The sequence below is a fragment of the Mirounga angustirostris genome, unplaced genomic scaffold, assembly GCF_029215605.1.
Source record: "Mirounga angustirostris isolate CCGP_5_RB_7025 unplaced genomic scaffold, mMirAng1.0.hap1 SCAF_3, whole genome shotgun sequence".
Classification (NCBI taxonomy): Eukaryota; Metazoa; Chordata; class Mammalia; order Carnivora; family Phocidae; genus Mirounga; species Mirounga angustirostris.
The window spans coordinates 117606949-117628253 of record NW_026991711.1 but is presented as its reverse complement, the minus strand read 5'-3'; the positions used below and the strand labels follow the sequence as shown (position 1 = coordinate 117628253).

Below are 21305 nucleotides of genomic sequence, written 5' to 3'. Positions count from 1 at the left end.
AGGTATTAAGTGGCACCCCCATCTACGTAGTTCACCATCCTGAAAGCTACAACTCATGCTGAATTCTTCATTTTGCTTCACCTCCCACATTCATCTGGTCACTCAGTCTTGTCACTGGCCCCTCTGGTACCTCTCTCACTGGTCTTTCTGTCCATAGAGATGCCCGTCTTTCCGCTATTCATCATAATGCCACCAGAGTTATCTTTCTGAAATTCAGATCTGACTCCGATATTCTCTTGTGTGAAACATCTTGCTGAGGCTCCTGGTGTCTTCTAAGATAAGGTCCAAGATATGAAGCAGAGCTTTATAAGTCTAAAGTTTTGCAATTCAAAGCTCTTAGAAAATTTTCTATTTATCTTTTTAATTTTCCCTTTTAGGTATTTTCGGGAATATCGGAGAGGACGGTGCTTCTGACTGGAATGGAAGATCTTCAGATGATGGATGAAGAACTTTTACAGGATTTAGTTAACATTCACTTTCAACGGAAGGCGAACGGAGGTGGAGAGGTGGAAGTGGTCAAATGTTCTCTAGGTCAACCTTACATCACGTACTTTGAAGAAGAGAGGAATGGAATGGTCTGAATATTAGAGCCTCTGAGCCCAAATCACTGTCAGTTTGACAAAAATGAATATCCTTTTTCCTTTAAAGAATGAAGACTTTAATTCTTTAGTGGCCATTTATTCTTAGATACAAAATATATTTCCTTGTTTTTGAATTGTTCTTTGTTTCAAACTCTGCTGCATGCTTATAAATGCAGTAAGTGCACTGCATTAAAAACAGTTTTATTTGTTCATAAATTATGTGGCTTGGTGCCATGTCCATTGAAATCAACCATAAGTGATGCAATTGTCCCCCTGCTGTGTTGGCTCCTTTGGTTATGAGCATGTGGGCCAATTCTCTTTTGGCCCCAAGTCCACCAATATGCAGACTTGACTCCTCACATTTCCCAAAAGAAATGTTACATTCAGCTGTTTGTGATTTCTGTAGGCTTTGACTTTCAAGGGACTTCAAGAGCAATCATTTCCCAATTTCCCATTATAGCATTTTCCTCCACAGCCCCATAGGTATTTTTCAGAGCTGAGTGTGGTCTTTTTACTTAAAATTTTCTTCGCCCAGAGTGCCAAGTGTCCCGATTCTTTCCAAAACATCTTCTCCAAATAGAACTTGTAAAGACCATAATTTTCTTTCTTTTACACTTAAGATGGAAAGAATGTTTAACAGAATGACATCCTTGGAATAAAGGGAGAAGTAAATGCAAAGCTAGTGGCTCATCACTCGTCAGGCTAGATGCTGAGGAACCCCTGAGGCTGAAAGCGGAGGAGCTGCCCTGTAGGGGCTTACCTTTTAGTTTGAGAGACGCCCAGTCCATTAGCATCCCACTGGTTTTAAGTTGTAGAAACTAAACAGTGAGAGGTGAGGTTCCTGTTCAGAGGAGGTAAAATTCTCTTTGGTAAAGAACGTTGGAACAGGGGCGCCTGGGAGGCTCAGTCGTTAAGCGTCTGCCTTCGGCTCAGGTCATGATCCCAGGGTCCTGGGATCGAGCCCCACATCGGGCTCCCTGCTCTGTGGGAGGCCTGCTTCTCCCTCTCCCACTCCCCCTGCTTGTGTTCCCTCTCTCGCTGTCTCTCTCTCTCTGTCAAATAAATAAATAAAATCTTTAAAAAAAAACAAACGTTGGAACAGCGTTTATCCTATACGGTGTGTTCCATAAAGAGTCAACAGCAGAAGTAAATTCATATTAAAATGCTAGCAGAAATGAAATGCTTTAGAAAAGATTCTAAACCTAAACCTACCCAGTGCTGCCTGCCATCTAAAATAAAGGGAAAGTTAAAAAAAAAAACCCAAAAAACAACTTGGTTCGCTTCTGATTATTTATTTTTAGATTTTAAAGTTGTTATGCTACCGTTAGAAGTACTTGTTGCATTCACATTTCTCTTTAGAATGAGAGATGGTGCCTAAAAACTGGGCACTGTATAATAACTCTGCATTTTCACTGTTTTAGGGGAAAAAATCATATGTCAGTTGTTCTTTGGGAACGGCAAGATTATTTCAAGCCCCTCAAAAGATTAAGAAAAATTTAAAGAACCTATTTAATTTTGATTGGTACGGCTTCACTGACACGGAAGGTGTCATTTTTAGTCGGTGGCAGACTGCCAATCAGGAAGAATTTTTTCCTAACATTTGGGACAAGGTTTGAAATAGTCACTTTTGTTTCCTCTGGGGGCCTTCTTCAGGCCGTAAAATAGATAATCTCATTCAATTCTAAATATACACAATGGTTTTTTTAATAAATACTACTTATTGTAGAAAATGAGACTTTTCCCTCAGGCTCCTTTCACCATTCCGCCCTTGTGTGATCTGGCGAGGTCTCAGAAATCAAGCACTGGCTACCCTGCTTATTTCTAGAGTTTTAGAGATTTTGTAGGAGCAAAGTTGCCTTTGAAAATTTACCAGAAGATACTGTGTTGACTACTGCATATTAAGTTCGAAAGCCTAGACATTGTCAGCCTATAAGTCAGGAAAGATGAATATGTAGAATCACAAGTCCCTCTTGCCCTTTGTGGACTTATCAGTCAAGATAGCCTAGGCTGTGCTGTAATGACAACCTCCTGAATCTCAGGGGCCTAACAAAACAAAAGTTTAATTCTCATTCATGTTGAATGTCCAACACAGGTTGGGAGGGGAGTCTTTTTGTCCCAATCACTTAAGGCCCCATCTTGAGACACACTTCCAGAAACATGGAGGTGTGGAAAAATGAAGTCTGCAGAGTCTTGCACCAGGAATTAAATGCTGTAATTTAGAAGTGACGATGTCTTTTGTCTCACATCTCATTGGCCAGAAATAGTCATCTGACCTCATTTAAACAAAAAGGGACTGGAAAATTCGGTCTTGTAAAAATGAGGAGAACCAGATACAGTTGAGCCAGAATATTAATGAATGTAGTCTTTCCTGTCCTACTGATCATCAATATTTGGATCACTCTTCTTCATACGCAAAACACACACTCACCCATACTAGTGTGGAAAAACCAAAAGTTCCATTAAGTCGTGGTATCAAACTCAAAGTGCGTGAACTCTAGGTGGTACGTGGTAGTTTCTATATCAAGTCTGAATGTTACTCCCCTTTATCCAGAGACCCCCACCCCATGGTAGATAGTAGTGGAACTGGAACAAGAGAACTGCAATAAACTTGAATTTGGAAAAGGGGATGAATGGGAGACGTGTATTCTGGGCCAAAGCCATTCTGAAATCTCGCTGAGTAGATATATGCTTCATACACCTTGAGTGTGGAATTTTGGGTAAGCCATGATTCCACTCTGGAAATTCTTCTCTTGCTCATTGTCTGTGTAGCTCCTGGGCATTCTTCTTTTTCCATTATTCTCCTTTTCCGTATCTAGAATATATCTTCTTGGAGGCTGAAAACCTTATTCATTCAGCACACTATCTATGATCAATGTTTGGTACCAAAATTTTTAAAGTTTTGAGTCATCACAGTCTCTTTACTCTGGCTGGTAGCTAGTTAGCTGTTACACTTCAAAAGCTTAATAGGCTTCTAATCTATTTTATTTTGGTCAGTTTACATGTGCTAATAGCCAGATTGACAGTTTTTTCTAGACTCACTTTTTAGAGTTGCTATAATTCTCTGCTTTCTTGGTCCTATTCTTCTCTCCCTCTCTTTACTTAATTGTAGGTACTTTAGTCTATCAGACCACTTTTAGTTTCTTTTCTCTGAGCCAGTTTGTCTAACTGAAAGGGTTTATTGAATTCTGTTTTGAATTACTGTTTTTTTGTTGTTGTTGTTCTGAGGGACCTTAATCTGTTCAGAGATCCAAAGCTTGATTTGATTATTGATTTGATCCTTGCAATAAAGCAGAGTTCTAATCAGCCTTTGTTACTCAAAGGTTTTGTCATTTGAGAATGAGGAGTATTGTTTCTTCCATCCTATAAATTCCCATATTTCTGTATTTCTCTATTCCCTTTCATTTTGGCTTTCCAACTGGCCGATTCTTTTCTAAGCTCATTCCTTTTTTATATTACTTTGTCAAATGCACTCAATAGTAACAGACATATGCTACTAATTTTGTTTTTCACACCCTTTTTAAAAAAAACTACAAGCTAATTAGGTACATTATCTGCCTTCCAAGCTATCACATGTGACAGTTTTACCAAATGTTTTTCCGCTACATAATATGGATCACCATCCTTCTAATCTCTGATAATTATTTTCTAATTACCTGCCCCTAAACCAAAGCCATGTATTTTAGATTGTGTTGGGGATTGTCTTTTTTTTTTTTTTCTTTTGACTATAGCAATGCTCCAGAATACCAGTTCTGTATCAATCAAGATAGATTATATGATGTCGGTATGGCAAATTATCTCTAAATTTCGGAGACCAAAACAACAAAATTTTACTCCTTGGTCATGCTACACGTCCATGATGGGTCAACAAAAAGAATGCTCAGGGTAGACACTTAGAGGGACGCAGACTAACAAGCAACCACAAACTTTTTTTTTTTTTTAAAGATTTTATTTATTTATTTGACAGAGAGAGACACAGCGAGAGAGGAAACACAAGCAGGGGGAGTGGGAGAGGGAGAAGCAGGCTTCCCGCAGAGCAGGGAGCCCGACACGGAGCTCGATCCCAGGACCTTGGGATCATGACCTGAGCCGAAAGCAGACGCTTAACGACTGAGCCACCCAGGCGTCCCACTTTTTTTTTTTTTAAAGATTTATTTATTTCAGAGAGAGACCGCATGAGTGGGAGGGGCAGAGGGAGAGAGAATCCCAAGTAGACTCCCTGCTCAGCAAGAGCCTGATGCAGGACTCCATCTCAAGACCATGAGATCCACCTGAGTGGAAATCTAGAGTCAGAGGCTTAACTGACTGCACCACCCAAGTGCCCCAGCAGCCATCAACTTTATTGCTGGATATCATGCCAAAGGAAAAGAGCTTCGAAGGGTCTTGAAATAGCAATTAAATTCTTGGTCCAGAAATGTCCTTTTCATTCACAACTCAACCAGAACTAAGTATGTGGCCCCACCCAATGATAAAGGAGCTTGGATATTCAATCCTACCACATGCTTGGAAGGCAGAAAGCCAAAACTGTACAATGAATAGCATTAATGATATCTGGTTGGTATTGAAAAAAAAGATGCTCATTCTCGAAAGATACACAAACTATAATGAAGATAATAGTCATCAAAGATCCACACCCAGGGGCACCTGGGTGGCTCAGTCAGTCAAGCGTCTGCCTTCAGCTCAGATCATGATCCCAGAGTCCTGGGATCGAGTCCCAAATCGGGCTCTCTGCTCAGCGGGGAGCCTGCTTCTCCCTCTCCCTCTATCTACCGCTCTGCCTACTTGTGCTCTCTCTGTCAAATAAATAAATAAAATCTTTAAAAAAAATCCACACCCAGATAGTGGTAACATTTTTAAGTCCTCCTTTCCAATTTTTTCTCCCAATCATGTATCACATTTCATTTTGTGAATATAAACTATTTCTAGGGTTATTATTTCTCTATTGTAGGACATTAAGATTGTTTCCAATTTTTCACATTTATAGGTGCTATGATGTATATAAACCGTTTTATATCCTGGAATACAAATCTTTTTCTGCAAGTTTAATCTTATTTCAAGGTGATAATCACTAGGTTGATAGGGTGAAGGATACAAATTCTTTTTAAGGATCTTGATACGTATGGCTACAGTTGCTTTCCAGAAAGGTAGGCATCAGTGTGTACTTTTTTTTTTTTTTTAAGATTTTATTTATTCACTTGACAGAGAGAGACAGCGAGAGAGGGAACACAAGCAGGGGGAGCGGGAGAGGGAGAAGCAGGCTTCCCGCCGAGCAGGGAGCCCGATGTGGGGCTGGATCCCAGGACCCTAGGATCATGGCCTGAGCCGAAGGCAGAGGCTTAACGACTGAGCCACCCAGGCACCCCTCAGTACTTTTATTATAAGTACAATAAGGACTATTTCATCGTTCCCTTTCAGCATTGAGTACTATTCCTTTAAAAATGATTTTCTTCTTATGCTATTTTTAGAAATCTTCACAATATATGCCACATCTTATGAAATTAAATAATTAACAAGATACAGGTGAAATATCCAGTAATAGGTTTTATTTTTGTTTTTTTGGTATCACAAATTAAAAACACCCAGGAAAATGTCAATTTGATTTTACTTAAGCTATGATTCAGAGCAAAGTACAGTGAGATGGGAGGCCTCATAACTGGGGCTGTAAGAGATTAAAATATTTTTTTGGATGCAGTTTCAGTAATAAGCTGCTAGAATTATTTTGACCACATTTGGAGTCATGTTTCCTCAAGGATTGTTTGGCACATTAGGGGAAGACAAAAGTTTTCCTTAACCCTCCTAGGGTCCCTGGCTGGGCCTGAATATTAAACTGATACAACCAAATTAACAGGAGAAAAGCACAGAAATTTATTTACTATAAATTTTATGTGATATGGGAGCCTGCATAAGGAGATGAAGACCCAAAGAAATACTTAAACCTGAGGGTTTCTGTGCTAAAGTTGATGAAAAGTATAAAGTCATAAAAAGTTGGAGATGATAGGACAAAGAGTGTTAGTTAAGTGTAATAAACAAAGGGAAACAGCAAGACCTTTTCATTCAGATTCCTTTTTGTGTCCTTTTGTCTTTGGAGATAAGGCTATTCCTTTCTTCTGGATACAGGGAGGAATGAGGGTTACATAAAACACAGGACGGTTTTATAACCTGCTTCAGGGGAATGTCAGAAAGTCCTTCTTGCACATGTCCTTTCTCTTATTCCCCCAGTTTGAAATACACAGTATGCCAAATGGCCATATTTTGGGGGTAGCATTGTCCTGCACCCTGTCAGCATGTACAAGCTGGAATCGTTGGGGCATACAAGTCAGGTTCCATGGCACATATGGGTAGACCTGCCTTCCTGAGTCTAATCCTAGATCTCTTGTTATTCCCTGGAGAGAGTCCCAGCTTGGATCATGGTGCTCATGTCCATTTACAGTTAATCTTTGTTCCCACCTCCAGCCCAAGGCACCTCTTTTCTGCTTTCTCTTTTCATATGTTTGTCTTTTCTGGTTAAACAGAAGTATACAACATGTGACCTTTTGTGTCTGGTTTTTTTGCTTTGCTTGATGTTTTTGAGCTTCATCTTTGTATCATGTATTAGTATTTCATTCCTTTTTATTACTGAGTAGTATTACATTGTGTGTATATACTGCATTTTGTTTATACTTCGAGCAATTGATGGTCATTTGGGTTATTTCTGCTTCTTGGCTATTATATATAATGTTGTTATGAACACTGGCAGTCTTAGTTTGGACATATGTTTTCATTTTTCTTGGGTAGTTATCTAGGAGTGAAATTTCCTGGTCATGTGGTAAATTTATGCTTAACTTTTTGAGAAACTGCTAAACTGTTTTAAAAGATGGCTGTAACATTTTACTTTCCCATCAGCAATGTATGAGAGTTCTCCTTTCTCCACATTCTTGACAACATGTTATTATCTTTTTGATTATAGCCATTTGTGGAGTGGTATGTCATTGTGGTTTTAATTTGTATCTCTTTAATGACTAATGATGCTGAGTATATTTTCATGAGCATATTATCCGTTCATGTGTCTTCTTTGAAAAATGTTTATTTGATTTTTTGTCCATTTTTAAGTTGGATTGTCTTATTTTTGTGTTGTAATAGTTCTTTGTATAATGTAGATACAAATCTTTTATTAGATGTGTAATTTGCAAATATTTTCATGGTGTTCTTTTATTCTAGTATGCTAGGTGATATTGCTGAAGAAAATTCAGTGGCTTAAAACATCAGAGCTTTATTTTTCATTCCCATATATTTTGTTATGGGTCCAGGCAACTCTCTAGTGCAAATGTGTTCTGCGTATTAGCTCAGCGGTGCACATTTCCTTCAATGCATTCTTCCATGAGCACCAAGGCCAAGAGGAGAGCATTGGAGAATCTTGTGCTGCCAGTGAAGTACCTTCACCAAATACGAGACATGTCAGTTCTCTTCATTTTCATTGGCTGAATGAATGATATGGCCTTGCCTAAATCAAAGGCTGAGGAAGGGCAATCCGTCCAGTGCCTGAATTGAGAAGATCAAGTGACATTGGTGAGCAGTACTAATGTCTACCATGTGGGGGGAGACAAGTGAGAAAAAAATAAATATATGAAGATATTTTTAGAAAGGGGTGATACTATTAAGACAGAATAACAGGGTGATAGGGTAACAACTTGGGGGGACAAATTCAGACGGGGTAATCAGAAGCAGTCTCTCTGAAGAGGGGTCATTTGAGCTAAGACTCCAGTCCCAGCAAGGAGTCATTAAGTGAAGATCAGGGAGGAGCTATCCAGACCTGGACAAAGAGCCAAGGGTAAGGGGCGCCTGGGTGGCTCAGTGGGTTAAGCGTCTGTCTTCGGCTCAGGTTATGGGATTGAGTCCCGCATTGGACCCCTTGCTCAGCGGGAGTCTGCTTCTCCCTCTGCCTGCCGCTCCCCCTTGCTTGTGCGCGCTCTCTCTCTCTGTCAAATAAATTAAAACAAACAACCCCCCCCCCCCAAAACAACAACCAAGGGAAGAAAAGACACGAGTTAGATGGCTTGTTGTGTGGTCAGAAAAGAGGGAGTGAGGAAAGTTTATGGGGGTCTAGCTAGAGAAAGCAGATCAAGGCCATTTTGGTTTCCTGGTGAGAAATGTGAATTTTATTTAAAGTGCAATGGAACTTAAAGTAAAAAATAAATTAAAAAAACCCCAAACAAATGTACAGTATTAAAAACAACAAAGTGTTTATTTTTTTTTAAAAGATTTTATTTATTTATTTGACAGAGAGAGACACAGAGAGCAAGAGAGGGAACACAAGCAGGGGGAGTGGGAGAGGGAGAAGCAGGCTTCCTGAGGAGCAGGGAGCCCGATGCCGGGCTCAATCCCAGGACCCTGGGATCATGACCTGAGCGGAAGGCAGACGCTTAACGACTGAGCCACCCAGGAGCCTCTAAAAACAACAAAGTGTTTAAACAGGGAACAAATCTGATCTACATTAAATAAGAATTGTTCAGTATGTGGTATCCAGAATGAATTGAAGGGGAACAAGGCTGGGTGTGGACGATCTGGCTGGCGAAGGTGGGGTTGGAGAGAGTGTGTGTTTATGGGATGTACTAACAGAGCTAAGGAAAAGAGGAATCACAGAAGACACGTGAGTCATGAGCTTGGGCTCCTGGGTGGGTAGTGTTATTATTTACTGAGAGGGAAGAAAGGGTGGAAGGAGAGTTTGGCTTGGTCTTGTTAAATTTCACACACTTATTACACATACAAGCAGGCATTTAGATATAGGAATCTGAAGAAAAGTCTGAGTTGGGGAATTACATGTAGATTTACCTCATCCCGATTTAAAATCGTCATAGCCTTAGGCCTTATAGATGTGCCATCAGCCATATAATAAGTGGCTCTATTCATGGACTGAGTGAAAAAACTTAAATAAATTACACATATTAAAGCAATGCACAGTTGGAATTAGTGTACCGTATCTTCGTTCCACTTGTGCACTCTAAGTTATACTTGAGTTCTGAAAGTGGAACTGCCAAGTGTATGCATTTTCACACTTCTTTTTCAGTTTGCATTTTTGAAAGTGGTCAAAATCCTTAGAAGAAGTGTTTGCACCTATCTAGGCTTGCAGCAACACAGATGCTTCCTCACACTCTGGCTAACACTGGCTATTACGACACTTTTTAATTTTTACCAACCTAATCGTGGCAAAAAGGGATCTCATTATGACTTCAATTTGTATTTCTTTACTTAGAAGTGGGGCCAAGCTTCTTCATGTTTGCCAGCCATTTGCCTTTCTTCTTCATGCTCTCTTTGACTTCGAAGCCATGTAGGTAGACGACCTGTGTCCCCCTGGGTGCCAGACTCTGGAGTCTGAACACCGTGGACAAGATGGTGAGCGCTCTGTTGACAGGGACCCTGCGCTTTGCAACCCGTGCCCGGTGCACCTGGCCACCGCGCGACTGGCCCGGGCAGGCAGGTGAGGAAGAGGAGAAACAGGTGTGGTGTGGCGAGAAGTCCCACGACTGGGGAGCTGAGGGCGCAGAAAGAACTGAGCACGGGACAGACACAGCCCCCGGGGAGTCCCGGGATTACTGCCGGGGATTCCTGCTGGCCCCCCCTCCAGCGCGGGCGCCGAAGTTGTGCAACTACCGAGGCAGCAGCCGGCCCAGGTCGGAGCTCCCGCCCCGAGGCCAAGAGGCGCAGAGCAGCAGGACGGGGCGGAGGGGCCGTCCTTCCCTCGCCTTGTCTCCAAGCTGGCGGCCGCCAAAAACCGAAAGCAAAACCTGCCTGCCGGGCCCCGCCTCGCGGCCCGCGCCGTGCCAGATCCGGGCCCTGCCGGCCGCCGAAGGCGCGTCTCTCCTCCGCCATGGCAAGTTGCTTTCGCTTTGGATTTTGCGGGCAGGGTCGTTCCCGCCGGGTTACCACGGTCCCGCAGCAGGGCGCGGCGCGGGGCGGGCGGGGTGCGGAGCTGTCCCGGGCGGCGCGCGGGGGAGCCCGGCGCGGGCGGAGAGCCACCTGCCGCGGAGAAAGCGCCGCCGCAGACCTGGGCCTCGCTTCTCTGGCACCTGCGCCTGGGGCGGTGCAGCGCCGCGCCTGCAATTCCTAGCAGGCCGAGAGAGAGGCTCAACTCCAGGGAACGCCTTGCCACCGCCCGGTGCCACCCGGCATCTCGTGGTCGGGGACAAAGCTGTCTCGTCGAGGAGTCCCTTCCCAGGCTGTTTGGGCTTAACTGTCGCCTCCCACTTCTCGGGGAACAAGAGCGGAGAGAATTACCCAGAAACCGAGGCCACCGTTTGCTTTTGAAAAGCGCCGGCAAAGGATTCGAGCCAAGGATTCGAGTTGTGAAGGCATCCTCCTGTCTTGTCTGCATTGGTGGGAATTCCCTTGTGACCTTAGTGCTTTCTCCAGGCACAAAGGGCTCTGTGTTTTCACCACCTGTGCTGGTTAGCAAGTTCAAGATGTAGCCTTCCGTGTTCTTTGCATCGAGCGCTTGAAAGCAGTGTCTTTAAGTGCTAGGGTCCCGGAAATGCCAAAGCAGTCGTGAGGTTCCAGTACGATTTTGTTTATTGGCAGCAGTAAAGGCAACGTCAATGAAAATAAACAACTAATTTTTTAAAAAATATACACGAACACAGGGAATGAATCTAATTATTTCTCTCTAGTGCCTTACTTACGAACTCACAGTTTTTCTTTATAGCTTTTTGCTTTCTGACACTATGGTCGAAAGTGTCTTAAAATATATTATTGATACTGGGAAGATGCTTTCACCTATTATAATAACTCTTGGCCAAAATGCTGCTCTTGTTTCAAAATCCTGTATCTCTGTAGTAGCTCTTGAAGGGGTTATTTCTGAGACATCTCTTTTTTTTAATGCTGGAGAGAAGAGATTAGTAGTCATCAGGGAGAATTCCTTTGATTTCAAAGATAAATTAAATGCAGACACTTGAATAAAGAGATATGGCATTAGAATTGATGAGGGCAGAGGTGCAGTGACATTTTCTGAATTTAAATTGATTGGAAGTTTTTCTGAGGTCGCCGAAAGACAACAAGGAAGCTCAGTGACTAGCCACGTAACCATTGGGATTGGTGGGGGCTATTATAGCCACTGTTGTATAGAGACAAGTCTGTGAAGTAGAATTCCTGAAAAATCTGAAAAATCTCTTGTCATTTCTTTTCCTCTGCTAGGAGGAACTATTTTGGGATTACTACATCATACCATTTGGGACTAGGATGGAGGAACGCAAATATTTTTACTGTTTCCTACACAGTCTAGTTGTGAATATTTTAAGAAACTGTTTTCCTCCGTTAAAAGTATCTTCTGTAACAAATACTCAATAGATTATAATGAGTTTCGTTTTCAGGAGACACTCCCTTTGTTTTATTATTATTATTATTATTAGTTTTGTTTTGTTTTGTTTTTTTATAAAGATTTTATTTATTTATTTGTGAGAGACAGAGCGAGAGAGAAAGGCAGAGGGAGAAACAGGCTCCCAAGGAGCAGGGAGCTTGATGTGGGACTCGATCCCAGGACCCTGAGATCATGACCTGAGCTGAAGGCAGACGTTCAACCATCTGAGCCACCCAGGCGCCCTTATTATTATTTTTTAATATATTTTTTTCTTTTTTTCTCCGTTTGTTTTGTATGTCTCAGCATGAGCCATTTTCATCTCCTGTTGTTGTGAACTCTGCTTTTGCATTTTTAATTAAAGTTGACCATTAATTAAAATTTGACCTCAACCTTTTTTATTCTTATACTTTCATTTTAAGGTGCCGTTGGGATGAACAGGGTGTTGTGTACCTAGACTGTTTTCTTGACCTGGGAGGTCAAAAGTAGCTTGCTTGTCCCCAGTGAGGTCCTATTCTGAGTACAGAGTCCTCTGAGCTGAGAGCCCAAAACATCTTTGTGATCTGTTAACCCTTACTCAGGCTCATGAAATATCCTGTCCTCCCTGAGGGTAATTTAGGATAGATTAAGTCTGAGCTTTGGTATAATCAGGTTGGACTACCTATGTAAGCACTGGGCGCAGCTTATGAGTCCACTTCCCTAAATGGGCTGGGGAACAAATCAAAACATTGAAATAGAAGCCCCTTACCTGGATAATAGAAGAAGTTCAAGAGAGTGAGCTCAGGGAAGGATCTACTTGTAGTTAGTACTTTGTGCTCAGTATGGTGGCAGGGTCTGCAATAGCATATGGTCTCAGTAGCTGAATTCCATCTCAAATAGGTGCAGGAGGGTAGGATTTACTCCATTGCAGCCCCAGTATTATTGCCAGGGTTTTATATTTCTTATGGTGTCTTTTTTCTAATTCTGACTAGAAAAAGTAGGGAATATGTTTCTTATTGGCTTATGTACTTTGGGACTCTATAATCAACAAAACATACACCCATCTCCAAACTCCCATATTTTGTGGTTAGCTTGATTTGTTTTTAAATTTAAATTTTTAAAATTTTATATCTCTGATCTCTTCCTTTGTGACTGCCATTACTTTTAGGCCTTTCTAAAATCAGACAAATATTAGCCAGTGCTTTCCATTTATAAAAAAATTAAGAGTTCACTTTTTACATTTAACCCTCAAATTCATGTGGTATATAATGTGAGGCAAGGATCTATCCTTAATTTTTTTTTCAAGTATCTAATCAACTGTACTAGCACTTTTATTGAATAAAATAGCCTCTCCCCCACTGGTGTGTGATGGTGCCTGTATTAAGTTGAATCTTATTTTTATATTTAAAAAGCATCCTGTTTCTCTTACAGGCATCAGGTTTGAAAGGCAAGGAATCCAAAACTTCTGAAAGAACAGCTGCAGTTGCTGGTCATTCGGTTGGCCTTTTTAATGATAAATTACTGACCACAGTAGTGAAGACTCACTTCCAGGATATTAAGAATGAAAGCAGAATTGTTGAAAATGTGATATATCCAACAAGAACCAGAGGAGTTGAAAATGTGGCCTTCAAAGGAAAAAAAGGTATTTCCAAATCAAATTTTGTAATCTTAGAAATACTTCTGCAATGAAATTAAAAACTGAATTTCATTAAAATGATTCATGGGATTGGTAAAGTTTAAAGCAGCTTTTTGAAAATATTACTCTATTCTGAATATAAAAGTGGTACGATATTGCATTAACAAGAATATATGTGAAAATGGTTCATGATAAAGTTGGTAGTAACTGCCAAATTCTTGAAGACTTCTTTCCTTTTATATTTGGAATCTGTCTAGATCTTGGGAAAAAATGTGATACATTTTATTGTAGAAAACCTGTGGGGCGCCTGGGTGGGTCAGTCGTTAAGCATCTGCCTTCTGCCCAGGTCATGATCCCAGGGTGCTGGGATCGAGCCCCGCATCGGGCTCCCTGCTCTCGGGAAGCCTGCTTCTCCCTCTCCCGCTCCCCCTGCTTGTGTTCCTTCTGGGATCATGACCTGAGCCGAAGGCAGATGCTTAACAACTGAGCCACCCAGGCACCCCAATAAATAAAATCTTAAAAAAAAAAAGAAAACTTATAAAATACAGAAAAAAATCCCCACAAAAATAATCCATAATCTCACAAACAAGATGACTGCTTTGGGAATTTTCAAGTGGCTTCAGCAATATAATCATACCATTTGCTGCTTTCTGTTCAAACCAACAAAAGGATATTTTAATATAGCTTTGGCTTTATCACTGGTAAAGTTGGACTGCAGAAATGTGGCTTGGATCTGAGCTCACATGGAGCCATTCTGTTCCTCACCTCCACCCCTGACATAGGTGAGGACGTGGGGTCTGCAGAACAAATTCATCCCTTCAGGCTCATGGAGGGGGGCAGCCTTCTCTACAGTTCAGTGACTGGCAAAATAAATTGCCAGAGAAAGATGAGTCTCCATGCCAGCATCTTGGAGGTAAAATACCACATGGTATTGGGAGCAGAAGAAAAGACCTTGCTTTGCTTGGGGGAAGATAGGATTTAGAGAGAGACCTAAGAGACTATGGATTATCAGAGTGCCTTCATCTGTCACCATTAATTCAGTCAAATCCTTCCCAATGGGGATGTTCAGGTAGGGATGGCAGGAAGGGCTCCTTATTATTTCTCTCAGGGGATTGAGGTGTTTTTGGAAGTTGATATTTCAAACGTTGAATTGGTAACTCAGAGAGAGAAAGGGAAGGCTCGTCATTCATTTGTTCGCAAATATTTATGAGTGCTTATTATTTGCCAGGCCCCATTCTAGGCCTTCCGGATACAGCAGTGAGTGAAATAGGCAAAATGTTTTCTTTCCTGAAGCAAACATCTGTGCAGGTGGACAGATAATAAAAGAGCAAATAAATGAATATATATTGCATTGGGAGTTTTATTAATTTGCATACTTATAAGTTATTTATATATTTATATTTATTTATGTTTAGATATTTATTTGTGTATATTAACATATAATGTGAGTGCTATGAAAAAACATAAAGCAATAAAGGGAAAGAATGTGATGGAGAGGGCTATTTTATTAGATAGAGTGGACAGGGAAATATTCTCTTTAGTGACATTTGAGCAGAGACCTGATTGAGGTAAGGGAATGTGCAGATAAGGGGGAAGAACATTCTAGGGCAAGGGGAGGACTAGGAAAACTTTTCTGAGAGGGTAGCACGCTGGGCATTTTGAAGGTAGCAAGGTGGCCCTAGGGCCGGAGCAGAGTGAGCAAGGGGGAGAGTAAAAGGAGATGTGGTCAGATGGGTAGCTGGGGGCCAGTTTATATTAAGCAGCCTATAGGTCAAGGCAAGGTGTCTGGATTTTATTCTGGGTGAGAAGGAGGGTTTTGAGCAGGTGACTGACGGGGTGTGACTGCCTTCTCTTAGGTGATCACTCTGGCAGCGGTGTGGAGAGCAGGAGCTCGTAATCGTTGCTGGTTTTGGCTAGGGTGTTAACAGGGCTGGTGATTGAGAACTGGTGGCCATTCAGGATGTGCTGACAGATTAGGTGTCATTTTCTAAGATGTGGAACACTGGAGGAAGAGTACTTTTGGGAGGGGGGATTGTTATCAAGAGTTGAATTTCAGTCATTGAGATGTTTACTTGGAAAATGAAGTAGAGATTTCCAAAAACAAAGGAAAGTCAAGGCCAAAGATAGAATTTGCAAGTGATGCATCTAGAGGTAGTATCTAAAGCTGTGGGATTGTCGAGGTCAACCCTTGGCTGGGTGTATGTTTGCTAAGAGGTACAAGGCCTTAGGCCTGAGCCATGCCAACATCTAGAGAATGGGAAGAGAAAGAGAATTAGCAAAGGGTACAGTGAATTTTGAGGAAAACCAGGGTAGTGTGGTATCCTGGATTCAAGAAGGTGGTCTCCTCATGGCCATAATTAACAAAGGGAGAATTTTCTTTTAGGTTTTCGTTTTATACATATATATATATATATATATATATATATATATATATATACACACATACACACACTATATATATATTATATATATGTATACACGTGTGTTTTAAAAATATGATTAGGATCATATGTACACATAAGATGAATTTTAAAGTAGAAGGAAAAACTAAATGTTGCATTTAAAGGAAAAATGTAGAAGAAAATCAGGTGTGCGAAATAACAAGAGTTGAAGATTTCTATTATTAATAATTAAAGTAATTATTAGTGTGTCATCCCACAAACACTTCTGATGGCAGTGTTTCCACTTAGGTACAGAGAATGTCAACAGAAAACAGGAACACTGTCAGGCAGAAGAGCTTGGACCCTCTCAGTTCAGTGAAAAGGTAAGGTGTGACACTGACAGTCCTGGATCCTGTTTTTTTACTTTCTTTCTTTCTTTCTTTCTTTCTTTCTTTCTTTCTTTCTTTCTTTCTTTCTTTCTTTCTTTCTTTCTTTCTTTCTTTCTTTCTTTCCTTCCTTCCTTCCTTCCTTCCTTCCTTCCTTCCTTCCTTCCTTCCTTCTTTCTTTCTTTCTTTCTTTCTTTCTCTCTCTCTCTCTCTCTTTCTTTCTTTCTTTCTTTCTTTCATTCTTTCTTTCGTTCTTTCTTTCTTTCTCTCTTTTTCCTTCCTTCCTTCCTTCCTTCCTTCCTTCCTTCCTTCCTTCCTTCCTTTTTGATTTTATTTATTTATTTGAAAGAGAGAGAGTGAGCAAGAGCAGGGGAAGGGGCAGAGAGACGAGCAGATTCCCCACTGAGCAGGGAGCCCAAAGTGGGAGCCCGACTCAGGGCTCAATCCCAGGACTCTGGGATCATGACCTGAGCCAAAGGCAGCCGTTTAACCAACTGAGCCACCGAGGTGCCCCCTGGATCCTGTTTTTTTTTTTTTTTTTTAAAGATTTTATTTATTTGACAGAGAGAGATACAGCGAGAGAGGGAACACAAGCAGCGGGAGTGGGAGAGGGAGAAGCAGGCTTCCCGCGGAGCAGGGAGCCCTATGCGGGGCTCGATCCCAGGACCCTGGGATCACGACCTGAGCCGAAGGCAGACGCTTAATGACTGAGCCACCCAGGTGCCCCTGGATCCTGTTTCTTCTGTGTGTTCCCTACATAGGAGACACAAAGCACTCTCCTCTCATGATTCCTACCAAAGAAAATGCAAACTTGCTAACCTGAGTCAGTGTTAACTGCCAAATGTGTGTCTTGAAATTTTTTGCTTATTGCCTGGTCTATTTTATGTTTCTGTGTATTCCTCTTGACGCTTTCAAAGTGACAAGGAGCTTTTATGCTCATATGGAGGATGTCAGGTATCTACCTAAAGACTTATTTGGGGACAAAAACCCAATTAAGATGAACATTAAAAAGAAGCTTTCAAAGAGGCAGGAGAAGTAGAAATAAGAGGAAAGAGTTAAAATTCATTGGTTTAAAACTATTCACTAAGAAAGTCAGGGTTCTGGGCAGCCTCTGATGAACTTCACTAGAAGGGCTCTCTAGGGGGACCCCTGTCCACAGAGAAGAATCAGAACAGAGTGTTATCTGTACATCATAACAATGTGTGGGTTTTGCTTAAGGCTTTGTTTCAAATAACATTCTGTCTCTAAAAAATATTTGACTCTCTCTGTTTTGGGATATGCAATGAGGGACTGTGAACCCAAATTGAACATTGTGGTCTTTATGGGGTTGTGGGACCCTTTGATGGGCTGCCATGGTGCAAGAAACCAGTCTGTGCTGGGCAGTTGGGGCTTGGTTTGGGGTAACTGATGTGGAGACAGAGAACGTCGCAGGAAAAGCATGTGTTTATGTAGTCTGCTCCACTAGCCAGTGCTGTTTTAATTTCTCTCTGTTTAATTTTAGGTCTTCAGCTCTGTAAAAGCTATTCTCGATCTTTCTGTTTTTCGGAGTCAAGTCCCTCTAGAAAGTCTGGTAATGGACCTGAAAAGGAAAAACCCAACTTTATGCTTCAGTCCTTTGGAACCCAATGGAAGAATCTCCATCCAAGGATCATTTCTGGCTATGCAGAAACTCAAAGAATCTTTGCTATTAAAAGCAAGTTCTCTTTTAGAAAAAAACAGGAATTTTATCAGTGAGGAGAAAAGATGGAATAGGCAGAACTCCAGAAGGCAGCTCCAGAGAAGTAGCTCTTTGGAGTCACTCGGGTCCTCAGTATCTGAGGCCACCAAGAGAGGAGAAACGCTTGTTCTTGACACAGATATTTTCCTTTACCTCAAAAAGAGCAGATTTTATGAAAGCACATTGAAAAACTGTCATGTTTTCTGTGAGGAAAGAGTGGATGGTGCAGTTACCACAATTTGTATAAAAAATGCTCAAGAATGTTCTCAGCCAAACAATGCAAAGGTTGTAAAAGCACTTTTTGAGGAATATTCACTTGCTCTTCACTTCGAGCTTAGAAAGGAGACACTTACTTTGAAAGGAAAGGAGAGTCGAAATAAAAGAAATATTAAGTTGGCATGTGAACAGCTAAGTTCGAGGTTCCCTCAGGTTCTGATAAATTTTTATGAGACACACATTGACATTATAGGATCTTCTTCTGACACAAACTTGTTTAAAAAAGAGGTCATGAAATTAATAAGGTTAGACAGGTGATGAGATCTCAGCTGTAATAATGACAATGGCAGTTGCTTTTCCTTACTGAGTAGTGACGATGCTGTAACTGACGCTGGCTCTACACACATGATCTCATTTAATCCTCGCAACCATCCTTCAGTGTAGGCATTGCTATCCTCATGTTGTAGGGGAAGAACCTAGGACTTGGAGAGGTTAAAACTTTTGTCTGGAGTTATCCAGTGGGCAAGGAATGGGGCTGGGGTTAAACTCAGCCTATCTGACTACAAAATGCTGGCAAAACTCTCTTGAGAAGCTACTTTGATTGAAAGTACTTCCGAAGCAGGTAATCATTACTTGACTAAATCCGATTGGTACGAGGCCACTGGACCATATGGGACATTTTTATTGTTGCTTATTTAGCCTAAGTACCTATAGAAAATGTTGGTTCTGTTAGAATTATGAAGAATTACAAAGTATAGTGTCTTTTTTCTTTATTCCCCCCTTTATTTTATAATTGTATGGTTAAAGTAATAGCATTTAAGGAATAAAATCATGGGTGCTTCCTTAAAGATGACGGAAGGATTTGAAAATTCATTGCTGGGGTGCCCGGGTGGCTCAGTCGTTAAGCATCTGCCTTCGGCTCAGGTCATGATCCCAGGGTCCTGGGATCGAGCCCCGGATCAGGCTCCCTGCTCTGCGGGAAGCGTGCTTCTCCCTCTCCCATTCCCCCTGCTTGTGTTCCCTCTCTCGCTCTGTCTCTCTCTGTCAAATAAATAAATAAAATCTTAAAAAAAAAAAAAGACAATTTATTGCTGAAGAAGGGAAAACAAGAGCTTGTAAGTTATTTGGTTGTCTATGACTCCCCTGAATTTAACTTTGGGATAGTTTTAAGTGCCTAGGGCATATTATCCTAGGATAATAAAATGTATATATCTTGCTCATCTCAAAGTAAATAAATGTGATCATGATGATGTAAACTGTTTATATTAAAAGGAAACATAAGACAACTCTCTCTCTATGCTTTCATTTTTCTTAGCCATCTAAATCCCAAATATTTCCGTCTTTTAAAATACGGTATTTCGTTGTTTGAATAAACTTTTTTTTTTGTCATGGCAAGCTGCTGTTTATATCAAGTACCCAATAAGATGTCTTTAAATTAAAAAGATGCTTCATTTTTATTTTGCTTCTAGGAGTTTGTCGCAGTCTGGGTCCAATCAGGAGAGAGAAGGCACACGGCAGTTTGAATAGGGAGAGTTTAATATAAAGAATTGTTAATTAAAATAGGGGATTAGAATAATGAGGGATTGGCTAGTAAGAAATAAAGAGAACTCTAAAAAATATCTTGCTGGAAATCCATCCTCTAGGTTGCTGGAGGAAACTGCTTAGAGGAAGTGTCTTACCAGTGACATTCCATTACACAATGTACTCGGGCGTTGCTGGGGGAAGCTGGCCATTATGCTCTTACAGGCCCTGAGTGCTGGGGAGGCCTTGTGTGCCGGGGGCTGAGCTCATGCTGCATGAGCTTAATGTTGGAGAAGCTGCCCATGCTGCAGAAGCAGGGTACCGGGAGAAGCTTCCTCTGCGGACAAACTGGATCCCTAATAGCCTGCCAATTAACAATTTGAAGTGGGGAAAAGACTTTCCTCTTGCAGTGTCTCTCCAGCGCCCTCTACTGAGAAAACTTAACATCCTATCAGCTACAGAGGAAAAATATTGAAGGGTCCCAGATTCATTTTCACAGAGTAGGCACATAGGATGAATTTAAAGCAGAGTCAATAAATTGATGACTGACAGAGTTTAATTTGATACCTACTAAGGCTTTCATTATTATCACAAATTTCACACCAACAGAATAGTCTTTAAACAAAGAGCTGGATCAGAAAAATGATGTTCATTCCATGATCAGATAGACATTGATTTACAAGTATGGATATAGCATCTTCTGCTTGACATTATGTATTTCAGATGTTTTTACATGTTGCTGTGCCTTTTAGATTTGTTTAACAGCACTTTGCTTATAATATGCTAGTTGTATAATCAATTTCTATCTTTAATAAAAACCGATATTTTTTCCAAAGTGGCAGTAGTGACTTTCATTAAAATTTATTTCTGAGGGTTACTGATGCCCAGGCAGATGATGTGAATTCCAGGCCTAAACCCTGTTGTATGTCTGCAACCGGGAGAAAAATCTATCATTTAATTAGATAATAAGTTGATACTTTTCAAAGAGGCTGCTGGTAGTGAAGAGGGCCATTATCCAGTTAAAAAAAGAGGACGTAAGAGATTCAGATCAAGACAGACAAAGGAGTAGAGTGGGAGAAAGGGTTCCAAGGCATTTAGTTAAGAAATGCTTTCAGAAATACTTGTTGAGCTCATCCTCTGGGACAACCATTCTGCAGGATTCTGGAGACAATGATGGGACGTTAAGACAGAAATGTTCACTGATTTCCTAGAAGTCACTGCTTAGTCTGGCAGAGAAGGCAAACAAGCTATTACCTTAGTGCTTGCTACAGTAGTTGGTGTAAGGTGGACGGGACTGTCAATTGTTACCTAGGATATGTTAACCATTTTCAAATTATTTGCATAATTTTCATAGAAAAAGATAATGAGCATGTGTCAAAGTTTTATTTGCCTTATCGAGGAGTAAACTAACAGAATGACAATACTGGTTGAAAAAGAACATGAGAAATAGAATTTAAAAATCAATAGGGATGGGGCATCTGGGTGGCTCAGTCGTTAAGTGTCTCCCTTCGGCTCAGGTCATGATCCCAGTGTCCTGGGATCGAGCCCCGCATCGGGCTCCCTGCTCT

General features: G+C 41.1%; 2 protein-coding genes across 6 annotated transcripts in view; both read left to right on the top strand.

Annotated features, from left to right (window-relative positions):
- Positions 1–7748, top strand: part of NMI (N-myc and STAT interactor) — an 81884-nt gene extending 74136 nt beyond the window's left edge. For all 5 annotated transcript variants that reach the window (XM_045868891.3, XM_054506222.2, XM_064586542.1 and 2 more), the window contains one exon: positions 378–7748. In XM_045868891.3, the coding sequence (XP_045724847.1) occupies positions 378–581 (204 nt within the window). In that variant the 3' untranslated portion in view covers positions 582–7748. The remainder of the gene's footprint in view (positions 1–377) is intronic.
- A 1182-nt stretch (positions 7749–8930) lies between these two features.
- RBM43 (RNA binding motif protein 43) lies at positions 8931–19673 on the top strand. The gene is made up of 5 exons (XM_064586541.1): positions 8931–9204; positions 9808–10425; positions 13312–13522; positions 16207–16280; positions 17785–19673. Exons 2-5 carry the CDS (start codon positions 10423–10425, stop codon positions 18532–18534), a joined length of 1038 nt encoding a protein of 345 aa, XP_064442611.1. The 5' UTR covers positions 8931–9204; positions 9808–10422; the 3' UTR covers positions 18535–19673.
- The last annotated feature ends 1632 nt before the right edge of the window (positions 19674–21305 follow it).

Bases quoted from the DNA above. Each gene is read 5' to 3' on its own strand.
- RBM43 (XM_064586541.1), top strand. The intron at 13,523-16,206 runs GTATTTCCAAAT...GTTTCCACTTAG, and splicing joins GGCCTTCAAAGGAAAAAAAG to GTACAGAGAATGTCAACAGA. The intron at 16,281-17,784 runs GTAAGGTGTGAC...GTTTAATTTTAG, and splicing joins CCTCTCAGTTCAGTGAAAAG to GTCTTCAGCTCTGTAAAAGC.